The sequence below is a fragment of the Podarcis melisellensis genome, assembly GCF_964234715.1.
Source record: "Podarcis melisellensis genome assembly, chromosome: 12".
NCBI classification, from domain to species: Eukaryota; Metazoa; Chordata; class Lepidosauria; order Squamata; family Lacertidae; genus Podarcis; species Podarcis melisellensis.
Genome location: NC_138544.1, coordinates 15,876,624 through 15,892,034, shown reverse-complemented (window position 1 = coordinate 15,892,034; position 15,411 = coordinate 15,876,624). Strand labels below are relative to the sequence as shown.

Here is a 15,411-nt window from a genome sequence, read left to right as displayed (position 1 = left end):
GGAAATAACCAGAACGTGCACCACTCTGGCGAGACAGAAATAATTTCTCTCACTTGCAGTGAACTTGGGCTGATTTCGAGGTCTGGTTTTGGTGTGCAAAGCCCTATACAGTTTGGGACCCGGATACCTAAAATACCATATTTTTCGCTCTATAAGACGCACCAGACCACAAGACACACCTAGTTTTTGGAGGAGGAAAACAAGAAAAAATATATCCTGAATCTCAGAAGCCAGAACAGCCAGAGGGATCACTGCGCAGTGAAAGCAGCAATCCCTCTTGCTGTTCTGGCTTCTGGGATAGCTGCGCAGCCTGCATTCACTCCATAAGACGCACACACATTTCCCCTTACTTTTTAGGAGGGGAAAAGTGAGTCTTATAGAGCAGAAAATACGGTAACCTCCTTGCAGAAGCCCCCTTCTCAGAAGGTCTGTCCTGCCCCCAAATCGGTGTCTTGTGGCACCTACCGCTTGGAATTCCCTCCCTATGAACATTGTTATTTTCTCCACACCTATTGACGACTTCCCTCGGAATTGCTTTTAGAAGTTTTAATTGTTAATTAACATTTGCCATCCTTCTCTCCTTGGGGAGGAAATCTTAACAGGTTGTACATGAAAGTTCCCTAATGCTGCGCAGGTGTAGGAAGGTTTGGTGATGGTGGGGAAAATAAAGTTTTCCCCAGGAAACTGGGAAAACAGCTGGAATTTCATGTGTTCAGTTCTGCACATAGCTGAGAAAATATCTGAGATATTGAGCAATTTTTCATGCCTGACTTCCCCAACCCCTTAATCTAGTTTTTTATTTTTCTCTCTCCAGCATTCAGATCCATTGAGTTCAATAGATCTGCTACGTTGTGTATCACAATGTAGCTTTTATCCAGTTGTCCCTAGATTTTATCCAGTTGTAGGAAAAACATTAATAGGTGTAATAGGTTTGGAATTTTTAATAGTTGCATTGGCATAAGTAGTAATACCTGGTTTTGCTTATTTGTTTGTTTGCTTGTTTTTTTGGTTCGTTTATTGTGCTCTGGATTTCAGCCATGTTCTGAACTGCAGTCCCAGAGTTTCTAGTTTCTTCAGGGAGAGACACTCCCTTGTCTCAGGAATTTGTAACATCCTTGTGTTGAGCAATTCTTGCAGCTCAAACATGTGAGCCACATTTTAGCCAGAAGCTCTAGCCAAGAATTGATGCTTTTGAATTATGGTGCTGGTGGAGACTCTCGAGAGTCCCATGGACTGCAAGAAGATCAAACCTCTCCATTCTGAAGGAAACCAGCCCTGAGTGCTCACTGGAAGGACAGGTCATGAAGCTGAGGCTCCAATACTTTGGCCACCTCATGAGAAGAGAAGACTCCCTGGAAAAGCCCCTGATGTTGGGAAAGATGGAGGGCACAAGGAGAAGGGGACGACAGAGGACGAGATGGTTGGACAGTGTTCTCGAAGCTACCAGCATGAGTTTGACCAAACTGCGGGAGGCAGTGGAAGACAGGAGTGCCTGGCGTGCTCTGGTCCATGGGGTCACGAAGAGTCGGACACGACTAAACAACAACAACAAATGGAAGGATTTCAACCGTGAATTCTGATCACTTGAAGAACCTATCATTTTAACCTATCTCTTTGCCAGGAAGAATTTCCTGTTCACCACTCAGAAATAATTTTATTTACAGTGGTACCTCGGGTTACATACGCTTCAGGTTACAGACTCTGCTAACCCATAAATAGTACCTCGGGTTAAGAACTTTGCTTCAGGATGAGAACAGAAATTGTGCTCTGGCGGCTCGGCAGCAGCAGGAGGCCCCTTTAGCTAAAGTGGTGCTTCAGGTTAAGAACAGTTTCAGGTTAAGAACGGACATCCGGAACGAATTAAGTACTTAACCCGAGGTACCACTGTATTTGAAAGCTTTCAGTGCAGAGGCTTTCTCTTTTCAAGTGCCTAATTTTTTTTATTCCAAAGTGAAAAGTGAATTTACTTCCATTCAACACGTGTTTGTTTATCAAGCGTCCCTCCATACGGCCATTTGACTTGTCATTAATGATTGAGTTCATAATAGTATCAAGGCATCGATCCTGCATTTAGAATGAACTGTATTCATTTTTAGTTATTTCTTTATGTATTTATATCCCACCCTTTGTCCCAAAGGAGCCCAGGCCTGCAAACATATCTGTAATAAATATGCTTTTATTGCTATTGTATATTTTAAAACAACTAAAACAGAGTTAATAACAGTCTTCTCATCTCTTTAAAGTATCATTATGCTTGCTTTTACATATATGCAAGTGCGGATCTCTTTTAATATCAATTTCATTATCTCAGAGATTATAACTATAGAAACACAGATATGTTTTCAGCTTTTGAATCTGTTTTTTAAAGAACCAAAAAAACCAACAACTGTTGCCCGTAATTCTCAAGTGTGGCTAGGAAAACAATAATTTGGGAGTGATTTTCAAACAGATAAAAAGCCTTTCAGAAGTATGCATAATATGCCTTCGAAAGTACAATTCTCAAATTGTTAAATGTTAGGCACAGCACTGGGTTTAAATAAATATTATGGGAGCTTCGTGTCATCAGGCTGCTATTTAGATATATTGTACTCTTGCTAATCTACGTACCGGTCAATTATCAGTCGACCACATTAGCCGATGTTTTGTGCCGAAAATTCTGCTCTAGCTAAGCCACAGAGGACTTTTTATATGCTCTCTGAGGCTGAATCACCTGGGTGCTTTTGCAGAGAGAGCGTGCCTGGTGGTAATTCATTAGCTGGGTTACTTCCAAATGATGTCGCAAGCGCATGCCTTGGATGTGTGTGTTTGTGTGTGGGGGAAGATACTTTCCGGGATCTCAGCCTTCTTGAGAAATAAAGGAAGTGGCTTTCTGCTGAGTTGCCCCATTGGTCTATCTATCTCAGAATAGCAGAATTTCTCCAGAAGCCATCCTTCTTCCCAGACCAACCTGGAGATGCCAGGAATTGAATTCTGCTTGCAGTCTCGACCGCTGAGCTTTGGCACCCACCAAAGACATGAACCGATGGCCCGAGCCAAAGATATGGTTGCCTCCAGACATCCTTTTTCTTGTGCATTCGTGACGATTCGTTCCTATGACACCATCTGGACAGCCACACACACCCCTGCTGTCCGTATTATTTGTGCCTTCCTTTTTTTAATAATAATTTTTATTGATTTTAACATATAAATTATAAAGTGTACCACAAAACTTATCACTTATACAATCTTTTTAGACTTCCATCAGCACCTCTGATAATCCACTGTTTTATCCACTTCTTATACAGTGGTACCTCGCAAGACGAATGCCTCGTAAGACGAAAAACTCGCAAGACGAAAGAGTTTTTCGTTTTTTTAGTCCGTAAATTTACTCCAGTATTCTGTGAATTTCTGGTCCTGCCAGTTTCTAATTCTTCCTGTTAGTTTATCTAGTTCTGCATAGTCCATTAACTTCATCCTCCATTCTTCAATTGTCGGTAATTCTTCTTGCTTCCTACTATTTGTGCCTTCCAACGTGTGGGGCGGTCAAAATGCTCTGGTAACCTCTAGGGTAGATTACTGCCGTGGGGGATCCGTAGGGCTGCCTCTGAAGATGGCTTGGAAACTTCAGCTAGTGCAGAACTGGATGGCCAGCCTGGAGCAAGATGGTTTGAGCATGTTACACCGATCCTGGTCCGACTGTACAGGCTGCCAATTAGTTTCCGGGCCCAATTCAAAGTGCTGGTTTTGACCTATAAAGCTTCAAATGGCTCAGGACCACAGCACCTCAAGGACCACCTCTTTCCATATGAATCTACCTGGACCCTGAGATCATCTTCTGAGGTCCTTCTTTGTGTTCCTCCTCCTCAAGAGGTGTGGAAGGAGGCAACACGAAAACAGGGCCTTCTCTGCAGTGGCTCCTCGTCTGTGGAATGCTCTCCCCAGGGAAGTTCGCCTGGCGCCTTCATTATACACATATGGTTACGAGGCGAAAACATTCCTCTTCAACCAGGCTGATTGCCATTCAATGTCCTTTTAATTGTGTTGTGGGAGAGGGAGATTATTGGCTTGCTTTTGTTCTTTCTAAAATACATTTGTTCATTTGGTTTTTCAACTTACAATTTTAGAAAGATATATCAACCATAAATCATAAAAACAAGATTCCAAGGAATCTCCTGGAAAAACTTCAGATTTGCTAACAGACCAGGTAAATTGCTGGCATGGGCAGCTAAAGAAGAAACAAGATAAAAATTTAATACGTAAATATAGAAGAGAAAATTGTAGATAATCCGAAAGATTAAAAGAAAGCTTTTGTTCTTATTTTTATTATGTATTTTGTGTTTATTAATATTGTGATTTCATGTCGTGAACTGCCCTGAGATCTACAAGCGGAGGGGTGGTATCCAGACTTAATAAATAAAAACCAATAATAAAACCACAATTTCCAATTAGTGCCTGTGACATTTCCTCAGAGTCGCCCTACAGCTTAATGGATGTTCGCGTGCTCCTCTCTTTGCAGATCCAGCAAAGCCGAGCAGAATCGTTCCTCTTGCATGGAGCCAGCTGCCAGGGCGACTTTACATCACACCTCTGCCGTTTTCCAAAGATGAGTTTGGAAGAAGCAGCCTCTTATTCTCATCACGATGGAAGCTCAGCCCCCTGGTAATGGAGAGATTCTTCAGCAAGGCCCTTCGGCGGCCCGTCCGCCGTCCTTCGTTAATTTGCTGAAAGTCCACCGAGAGCTGCTGGTTGGCAAAGTCCGTAATACCCAGTGTTTGATTGACAACTTGATCAAGAATGAATACTTCTCTACCGAGGATGCTGAGATTGCAGCGCAATATCCTACGCAAGCGGACAAGGTATCTGCATCCATTTCAGACTTGTACAGTGGTACCTTGGGTTACATACGCTTCAGGTTACAGACTCCGCTAACCCAGAAATAGTACCTCGGGTTAAGAACTTTGCTTCAGGATGAGAACAGAAATCAGGCTCCGGCAGCGCAGCAGCAGCAGGAGGCCCCATTAGCTAAAGTGGTGCTTCAGGTTAAGAACAGTTTCAGGTTAAGAACGGACCTCCGGAACGAATTAAGTACTTAACCCAAGGTACCACTGTATTCGGATTCAATGGCAAGGAGGTTTGTTCAGATTTGCCAGCAGAGAGGTTAGACCGGGGTAGGCAAGCTAAGGCCCGGGGGCCAGATGCGGCCCAATCGCCTTCTCAATCTGGCCCGTCCCAGTGTTATTTGTGGGGTCTGCCTGGTGTTTTGACATGAGTAGAATTTGTCCTTTTATTTAAAATGCGGCCTAGGACCTACGTACCTATGGGACCATCTCTCCTGGTATGCCCCGTGGAGGACCTTAAGGTCCACAAATAACAACACTTTAGAGGTCCCAAACCTCAAGAAGGTTAGATTAGTCTCAACTAGGGCCAGGGCCTTTTCAGCACTGGCCCCGGCGTGGTGGAACGCTCTGTCACAAGAAACTAGGGCCCTGCGGGACTTGACATCTTTCCGCAGGGCCTGCAAGACAGAGCTGTTCCGCCTGGCCTTTGGTTTGGACTCAGTCTGATCCTTTGGTTTGGACTCAGTCTGTTTCCCTCCCCTTATGGTCTTGATTTATCAGCTACTTTAAAATGAGGATATCTTTTAAATTGGGTTCCCCCCCCTTTCCCCCCTATTATGTTTTTACTGTGATTTTATTGGTGTTAGCCACCCTGAGCCCGGCTCTGGCCAGGGAGGGTGGAGTATAAATAATTTTTAATTAATTAATTAATTTATTATTATTATTATTATTATTAAAATGCATCTCTGGGTTATTTGTGGGGCATAGGAATTCGTTCATTCCCCCCAAAAAATTATTTTTCAGCCCCCCACAAGGTCTGAGGGACTGCTGAAAAGGTTTGCTGCCCCCAGGGTTAGACGATGATTCATCTTCACCCCAGTGCTGCTCTTTTCAAGCCCTCTGCACTCCTCCCTGCGTTTCCCCTTTGCACCTCTGACATTGGGGCTGGAAAAACAAAGGCTTCCTCCTATTGCTTTGTTCCCGCTTCTCTGCTGTCAATTTCTGCTGCATTGGGAAGGAGGAGAGGACGTCTCCCCTTTGCCTATCCCCCGTGAAGCAAAATAAAGGACTTTCCCCAGTGGCGGCTGAGCGCCCGGGAAGCCCACAAGGAATTCTGACAGGTGGGTGCGGCAATCGACCTGGCAACCACATGACATCACAGTGACATCATGTGGCACAGCAGATATTGCCCACAAGGCCAATCCTGATAAAGATCTGGCCCATGGAGCCAAAAAAGTTTCCTCGTCTCTGTAGTACAACATACTAAAAGGTACAGGTAAAGGGACCCCTGACCATTAGGCCCAGTCGTGGCCGACTCTGGGGTTGCGGTGCTCATCTCGCTTTATTGGCCAAGGGAGCCGGCATACAGCTTCCGGGTCATGTGGCCAGCATGACTAAGCTGCTTCTGGCAAAGCAGAGCAGCGCATGGAAACGCCGTTTACCTTCCTGCCAGAGCGGTACCTATTTATCTACTTGCACTGGCGTGCTTTTGAACTGCTAGGTGGGCAGGAGCAGGGACTAAGCAACGGGAGCTCACCCTGTCACGGGGATTCGAACCGCCGAATTTCTGATTGGCAAGTCCTAGGCTCTGTGGCTTAACCCACAGGGCCACCCGCGTCCCACAACATACTAAGATCAGTACAAAAAGTGAGAAGGGCCTGTATTCATGTGGACCTTGGACTTCTCGCTGTTTTGGTTCTGGGCTCATTTGCCCCAATTGACGGAGCCATAGCCCATGCGAATAATAGTCTCCTCCTGCCAACATTCCAGTAAGACAAAGATGCTTTATGTGGGGGTTTTTTTCTAAACAGTAGGGGAGAGAAAACCTGTACTTCTGGCCATAACTGACCTTTCCTCCAGCCTCGGGAGTTAATTCTGTTTCTCCAGTTAATAATTGTTAGTTTTCTGCAGCCTCTGGCTGATGGACTTAAGGAACCAGTTATTCAACATTTGAAATTACATTCCCTCACTGCGGTCGGTCAGGGTGTTTTGTGTACTCGGAGATTCTTCAAGGTGCCAATTCTCAAGGCTCAAAATGACTCCTGCTGTGTTTGTGGAAATGTATTCATGCCTTCCATAGTTTTAGTTACAGGTAGGTAGCCATGTTGGTCTGCTGTAGTCGAAACAAAATTTAAAAATTCCTTCCAGTAGCACCTTAGAGACCAACTAAGTTTGTTATTGGTATGAGATTTCATGTGCAGGACTATTTAATTGCTCATCTTCTAACACTGCGCATGCCATCAAATGCCAACAGTGCCCTTTAGCTCTCTATATTGAACAAACAGGCCAAACCCTACGCCAAAGGATAAAGGTAAAGGTAAAGGAACCCCTGACCATTAGGTCCAGTCGCGGATGACTCTGGGGTTGTGGTGCTCATCTCGCTCTATAGGCAGAGGAGCCAGCGTTTGTCCGCAGACAGCTTCCGGGTCATGTGGCCAGCATGACTAAGCCGCTTCTGGCGAACCAGAGCAGCACACGGAAATGCCGTTTACCTTCCCACCACAGCGGTACCTATTTATCTACTTGCACTTGACGTGCTTTCGAACTGCTAGCTTGGCAGGAGCTGGGACCGAGCAACGGGAGCTCACCCCGTCGCGGGGATTCAAACTGCCGACCTTCTGATCGGCAAGCCCTAGGCTCTGTGGTTTAGACCACAGCACCACCCGCATCCAGTTCAACATATATCTGAAGTACAGTGGTACACTCTGTGGAGTCAAAACATAGACCATCATGTGATAGACAATAAGAACTGGTAGGTGTTGCTTGGCATTGTGGTCATGAATAGGGGTGAGGCAAGAAATGCAGCCGTGAGAGAAAGTGAAGAGACAGGGGAAACTTGGAGGAAAGGACTGTTAGAATTCCTGCTCCATGATTGCAGTCATGGGATTGTTGTCTATCACACGATGGTATATGTTTTGACTCCACAGAGTGGGAAGTGACGGAGACAGGATGTTTGTGTTACTGTGTTCCGTGAAGTGGGACTATTGTCCTTTGTTCTTTCTCTTTGCTGTCTGATGCTAGAGAGAGAGGGAGCCATGTTGCAGTGCTCTGTGTGTGTTTATATGTAAATAAAGTAGATTAGCCAAAATGCTGAGCTGCTGAGGTCTGTTACGCAAGCTGTGAAGACTCTGCGGATCCCTAAGTGTGTCGATGTCTGCTGACATCGGTTGCTGTGATGTTCAGGCAGACTAAAGCTTTTGAAGCTCCCGAACAATCGACCAGGAGGGAGAGAACACGCCAGTCAGGCCTGTGTCTCTGCCAGGGTCCTACTCGAGTGTAGGCTGAGCTCCTGACAGTAACATGTTGAATGATGCCTGCTGTTGTGTCACGCCAGATAGTGTCCCTCTACTTGCAACTGGTGCGATTGGCATTTAGCACGACATGGTGGTGTAGCCTCAGCTCCATTAAAAACCATGCATGCAGGAAAAAATGCAACATTGAGATGTTGTTATTGGCTCTGCAAAGAAGAAGGCAGATGATGTGTTGTCCCACAACAGCAATTGACTCTAGAGCGCTTGAGAGTACTCTACCTATTAATCCACTGCCTCTGTAGATCTTTGACGTCTCGTGTGATCTTTCCGCAGGTCCGCAAAATTTTGGATCTCGCGCAGAGCAAAGGAGAAGAAGTGGCGGAATACTGCGTCTATATCCTGCAGCAAGTAGCAGATGCTTATTATGAGCTGCAGCCATGGCTAGAAGAGATTGGGTTTCGCCCTTCAGAGGTCGTTGGTAATAAGCCCGTTGAAAATACCGACCCAGGTAGGATGCCTGCTTTTAGAATATTTATATTCCCTATAGAAAAAGCTTGTCTGGGTAATCCCATCATTCATTGCTTCAATGTTGGTGAAACGCTTTTTCCAGGAGAAATAAATAATAAAGGTTAGCAGGGTGAGTTTCTCAGGGTACGCCTCCCATAAACGGACTACATGTGCAGATTGCATCCTGCTTTTCGCATTTACCCAGCCTGAAACTGGTGGCTTGTTCCTCTGTGCATGAAACGTAGGAGCTCTAGCAGAGTATCTAATGCAGCCTCTTCAAATCCGCTTGTAATAATAATAATCATAATCATATAACTTATTATTTATACCTTGCCCATCTGGCTGGGTTTCTCCAGCTACTCTGGGCAGCTCCCAGCAAAATATTAAAAACAGGATAAAATATCAAACAAAGACTTCCCTAAACAGGGCTGCCTTCAGATGTCTATAAAAGTCAGATAGGTGTTTATGTCTTTGACATCTGATGGGAGGGTGTTTCACAGGGTGGGCGCCACCAGTGGCGTAGCGTGGGGGGTGCAGGGGGGGCCGGCCGCACCGGGCGCAACATCTGGGGGGGCGCGCTCGCACTCGCAGTTCTCTGCCCCTACCTGGTTCCACGGGTTAGGGGGCGCAAATTACTTGCCTTGCCCCGGGTGCTGACAACCCACGCTACGCCACTGGGTGCCACTACCTAGAAAGCCCTCTGCCTGGTTCCCTGTAACCTCACTTCTCGCAGCGAGGAAACAGCCAGAAGGCCCTCAGCACTGGACCTCAGTGTCCGGGCTGAACGATGGGGGTGGAGACGCTCCTTCAGGTATACTGGGCCGAGGCCGTTTAGGGCTTTAAAGGTCAGCACTGACACTTTGAATTGTGCTTGGAAACATACTGGGAGCCAATGTAGGTCTTTCAGGACTCCAAGTCACCAGTCTAGCTGCCGCATTTTGGATTAGTTGTAGTTTCCCAGTCACCTTCAAAGGTAGCCTCAGGTAGCAATCCAAGCGGGAGATAACCAGAGCATGCACCACTCTGGTGAGACAGTCTGTGGGCAGGTAGGGTCTCAGCCAGCGTTCCAGATGGAGCAGGTAGACAGCTGCCCTGGACACAGAATTGACCTGCACCTCCACTAAGAGGTTGTTGGGTCACAACTCCTATCAACCCCAACCAGTCTGGCTGAATACCAAAATTCCTGCATGGCTCCAAGTTGGGGATAGCCGATCTCATGGCTACTTCAAATATATCATGTATGTTGTCACAAAGGGTTGTTGCACATTTCTGGTGGCAGAAGCCGCTGGTAGACAAAACTGAGAAGGAGGTGCTGTGAACTTAAAATACCCCACAAAACAATCCAAAGAAGGTTCACTAATTAAACAGAACAGTTGGGGACTTTAGGGAGCTGAACTGTGTAAAAATGAAATCACTTCTTTGAACAGCAGACCCGCATGGCATAAAACGAGCTACTTTGAAAGTGCTCTGAGGGTCAGAGGTGAACTTTGCTGTAGGCCAGGCATGAACAAAGTCGGTTTCGAGGGCCTAATCTGGCCCCTGTGGCAGTTTTATTTCCCAGAGTAAAATCCTAAAAAAACCTCAACAACTTCAATCCTAAAAAAAAGGTTCACAATTTTGGTTGGCCCTTCACTTCATCAAATCTGGCCCTCTTTGAAAAAAGTTTGGACACCACTGCTGTAGGCAAACACAAGCCCAAACCCTTCTAGAATCCAGCAGAATTGTGGTGGTTGTTACATTTATATCCCAACTTTTCCCCAAAGAGCTCAAGATACAGAATTCTCCCCCTGTGCATTACAACACTAAGGTGGGTTAGGCTGAGAGTGAGTGAGTGACGGGCCCAAGGTCACACAGTGAACTTTATGGCTGAGCGGAGATTCGAACCCTGATCTCCCAGGTCCTAGTCCATCATCTAACCACTACCCCACGCTGACTCTTTGCTTTTTTTGTGATGGTTTTGTATGACGTATCTCTTCATGCTGGCTCCCTTGTGCTAGTATTTCTCTTCGTAATAACCAATGCTACCTTTAGTTAGCAGGTACCGTCAGAAACTTAAAGATGAATTGGGCCGAGACACAAAGTTCATCATGTCGTATGCCCAGAAGGAGGACATGTTGCTTGAGGAGATTTATTCCTCCAACATCATGGAGTTTATCAAGGACAACAACGAGAAACTCAGCAACGTGAATAGCTTAGAGAACCTGCTGGACGTCAACGTTGGTCTGATCAATGAAGCTGGAGAGGTGATCTATATCTTTGGTGATGCAGGGATTGGGAAGTCCATTCTCTTGCAAAAGATGCAAAACCTCTGGTCCAAGGGTAAACTCGATGTAGGGGCCAAATTCTTCTTTCGTTTCCGATGCCGGATGTTCAGCTGCTTCAAACAGGATGAAGCCATATGTTTGAAAGACCTCCTGTTCAAGTACAACTGTTTCCCAGACCAGGACCCTGAAGAGGTCTTTGACTTCATCGTGAAGTTCCCTCACACGGTTCTGTTCACCTTCGATGGCTTTGATGAGATCCATTCTGACTTTGACCTCAACAGCGTCCCAGAGATCTGCTCCCCCACTGAATCGATCCACCCGCTGGCTTTGCTGGTGGGTCTCCTCAGCGGGAAACTTCTGAAGGGATCTCAGAAAGTCCTGACTGCCAGGACAGGGACAGATGTTCATCGGAACATTGTCCGGAAGAAGGTACATCTCCGAGGATTTTCCAGCAGTAACCTGAAAGAATACACGAAAATGTTCTTCAAAGATGAAGGGTGCAGGACCTTAGTCCTGAACCAACTGGAAGCCAACCCAAATCTGAGCAGTCTCTGTTTAGTGCCTTTGTTCTGTTGGATTATCTTCAAATGCTTTGACCACTTCCACTCGGCCTTCGACAGCCACGAGCTCCCGGATTTCACCGTGACCTTGACCGATATTTTCTTGCTCATGACTGAAGTCCACCTCAACCGAATCCAGAAGACCAGCTTGCTGAAGAAGAACAACAGGAGCCAAGTGGAGACCTACAGGTCCAACAAAGAGACACTGTTTGCTCTGAGCAGAGTGGCTCACGCGGCGATGCAGAAATCTCTCTTTGTCTTTGACCAAGAGGAAGTCCTCACCAACCTCTCCGAGCAGGAGCTGCAGCTTGGTTTCCTCAGGGCTGTTCCCGACTACGGTGGCCGCGGAGACCAAGTTTCCTACGAGTTCCTGCACTTGACCTTGCAGTCCTTCTTCACCGCTTTGCACCTGGTCACCGACAAGAAGGTGAGCGGCAAAGATCTGCTCCGTTTTTTTGCCGAATGCTCCACCTCGGACGCCACCCTGCGTTCTTGCTTCCCGATCGCTTGGCTGAAGAAGCACCACCCGACGGGAGAGGACCCTTTCCGGAACAACGAACACTTCCACTTCACCAACCTCTTCCTCTGCGGCTTGCTGTCCAAGTCGAAGCAGAAGCTCCTGCAGCACTTGGTTTCTCCCGCGTCCCTCAAGAAGAAGAGGAAGGTGCTCCTCACCTATTTCTTTGAAAGCATGAAGTCCCACCTGAAGGGGCTAACCCGGGCAAGGCTGAAGGAATACCGGCAGATTCAAGTGATGCCCAATTTCGTATGGATGTTGAGGTGCATCTACGAGACTCAGAACGAGAAGGTGGGCATGGGGGTGGCCAAGGGCATGGGCGCCAACTACATCAAGCTCACCTACTGCAACGTCTACTCTGCCGACTGCAGCGCCATCTCGTTCACCATGCATCATTTCCGGAAGCGCCTGGCCCTGGACTTGGACAACAACAACATCAACGATTATGGGATAAAGCAGCTGATGCCTTGTTTCAGTAGGCTGGCAGTACTTCGGTAAGTTCCTGGGCTTGTCGACTGCTCTCAAAGGTCATCAGCCCATCTCTGATAACAGTGGTAATTATTATTATTATTATTATTATTATTATTATTTATTTATTTATACCCAGCCACTCTGGGCGGCTTCCCAAAAAATTAAAATACTGTAGTACATCAAACATTAAAAACTTCCCTAAACAGGGCTGCCTTCAGATGTCTTCTAAAAGTCTGGTAGTTGTTATTCTCTTTGACATCTGGTGGGAGGGCGTTCCACAGGGAAGGCGCCACTACCGAGAAGGCCCTCTGCCTGGTTCCCTGTAACTTGGCTTCTCGCAGTGAGGGAACCGCCAGAAGGCCCTCAGTGCTGGACCTCAGTGTCCGGGTAGAACGATGGGGGTGGAGACGCTCCTTCAGATATACTGGACCGAGGCCGTTTACGGTTTTAAAGGACAGCACCAACACTATGAATTGTGCTCGGAAACGTACTCGGTTTTGGTACCTTGGTTTTCGAACGTTTCAGTTTTCGAACGCCAAAAACCAGAAGAAATAAATGCTTCCGGTGAGTCCCCCCCCCCCATTTTCTCTATTGAATTTGCAAACTGCCCTTTGCGCCTCAGTTGCTGAACATTTCTGGAGTCAAACGGTCTTCCGGAACAGATTATGTTCAAAAACCAAGGTACCACTATATAAGACTGCTGGGCTAACAAAACACGATTTGTTGGAGGGGAAGCAAACAGCAAGGTTTAGCATGCTCTCTTCCTTTCTTCTCTTTCCTTTTTTTAAAAAAACTTATTTTATTAAGTTTCAACATACGCAGTCAAAACCCAGTTTCGTCTTTTCTCTTATTTTTGTCAGCTTCCCACCATGTTTTCCATGGAGTTGTTTTTAATAATTTTTATTAAATTTTCTGTTTTACAATTTAGAATACTCATTTAAACATCCTTAAAATATCAACGGCTTCCCTTCTTTCCATGGTTCATTTTGCATATCATAAATCCCTGCATATTTTAGGTAAACCAAACCATTCAGTATTCCATTATTGCATCCATCAAAACTTATTGACACTGTTGAATTTATTTTAAGGCTGCCAAGGTTTTCAAGTGTACACAATTCTTCCCCATATATTCAATAAACATTTCCCAATCTTCTCTAAACGTATGTTTTGTTCTATTTCTTTGATGCTGCAACAAAATCTAAAGAGCACATTTCGGTGCCTATTAAAAGGAGGATTTTCCAACTACTTTTCCCCCTGTTGTATCTCAACGAGCCATTTATTTTCTCCCGCCTGCCCCTTTTATTTTTTTCAGGTTAAGTGTTAACCAGATCACAGACCAAGGAGTCAGAGTGCTTTACGACGAGATGTCTAAGTACAGAATTGTGAGTTATTTGGGGTACGTATGAATGAGGAGCTTGGATAGCTGTCACGTTCAGGGATGGTCCCGATGACCGAAGGGAGCCTCGTGAACATCGTGTGTTCATGTGCGACTCTGCCTTGCGCCAAATCACCTTGTCGCTCCCTCATCGGTGTTGGCCCCAGGGGAAAACTTTCCAAAGGAAAGGCGTTTGGATCCGGCTCCCACTCATTTTCCACCAAGTCTTGCAGTTGTCTTTTAAAAAAACAAAAACAAATTTTATTTATGGTTTTCAGGTTTATACATTTCAATAATTTAAATCCTGCCAATGTTCTTATCTGTTTACAATTTGTCTGTAAATATTCCATAAACCACTTTCTTTCTTTTATACCAAAGTTTGTTTTCTTGTTTTCTAATTTTTCCAGTAAGTTTCGCCATTTCTGCATATTCCATAAGTTTTTGTATCCGTTCTTCTTTGGCTGAGACTTCTTCCTTCCATTTTGGGGCAAGTGACGTTCTTGCCGTTGTAGTCGCATACAGGAATAAGTTTCTGTACAGTCTGGGTCGTCTTGCAGTTGTCAGTGGGTCTTGTTCCCGAATGAGTGGGCACAGTATTGCAGCTGTGCAGTGAAAGATTTATTTCTCTGTCTTATCACACGCTGGCTCCAAGGCAGGTCTAGGCGCAGGTAAAGATGGCGTTAATTTTCCGTGAATTGCACAAGAAGGCAGTGGGTGTTGGCAGACTGGAATAATAGACATTGGCATGTGCATTCCATTCAAAGGCTCTCTAGAGTGTGCAACTGATAAGGATCCATATTTTCCCATCCAGCAAGCAATGCGCATACAGAACAGTACAGAACATGCTTTGCAGAATCGAGGCAACTGGAGCCTTAAAGCAAACTGCAAACCTCCTTCTTGAACTTTTGCACAGTTAATTTACCAGGTTCTCGCAGGTCTCTGACTCTAAATGAATTGTAATGGGGTTTTTTTGTGTGGGGAGGGAATCAGATCCCATGCATCTGATATAATAACCCTACCCGGTTTGTAGCTGTTAGGTAAAGTAAAGGTAAAGGGACCCTTGACCATTAGGTCCAGTCGTGACCGACTCTGGGGTTGCGGCGCTCATCTCACTTTATTGGCCAAGGGAGCCAGCGTACAGCTTCCGGGTCATGTGGCCAGCATGACTAAGCCACTTCTGGCAAACCAGAGCAGCGCACGGAAACGCTGTTTACTTTCCCGCCGGAGTGGTACCTATTTATCTACTTGCACTTTGACGTGCTTTACAACTGTTAGGTTGGCAGGAGCAGGGACTGAGCAACGGGAGCTCACCCCGTCATGGGGATTTGAACCGCCGACCTTCTGATCAGCAAGTCCTAGGCTCTGTGATTTAGCTGTTAAAAAGTTACAAATCTAAACACCGGTTCCTTTTTTTATTATTTCCCCCACCG

At 45.9% G+C, this 15,411-nt stretch overlaps 1 protein-coding gene across 1 annotated transcript in view; it reads left to right on the top strand.

Moving 5' to 3' along the window:
* Positions 1-15,411, top strand: part of NOD1 (nucleotide binding oligomerization domain containing 1) — a 35,312-nt gene that overhangs the window by 1,822 nt on the left and 18,079 nt on the right. The window contains exons 2-6 of the mRNA XM_081883100.1: positions 4,108-4,183; positions 4,496-4,835; positions 8,621-8,795; positions 10,826-12,629; positions 13,919-14,002. Of these exons, the coding sequence (XP_081739226.1) occupies positions 4,620-4,835; positions 8,621-8,795; positions 10,826-12,629; positions 13,919-14,002 (2,279 nt within the window). The 5' untranslated portion in view covers positions 4,108-4,183; positions 4,496-4,619. The remainder of the gene's footprint in view (positions 1-4,107; positions 4,184-4,495; positions 4,836-8,620; positions 8,796-10,825; positions 12,630-13,918; positions 14,003-15,411) is intronic.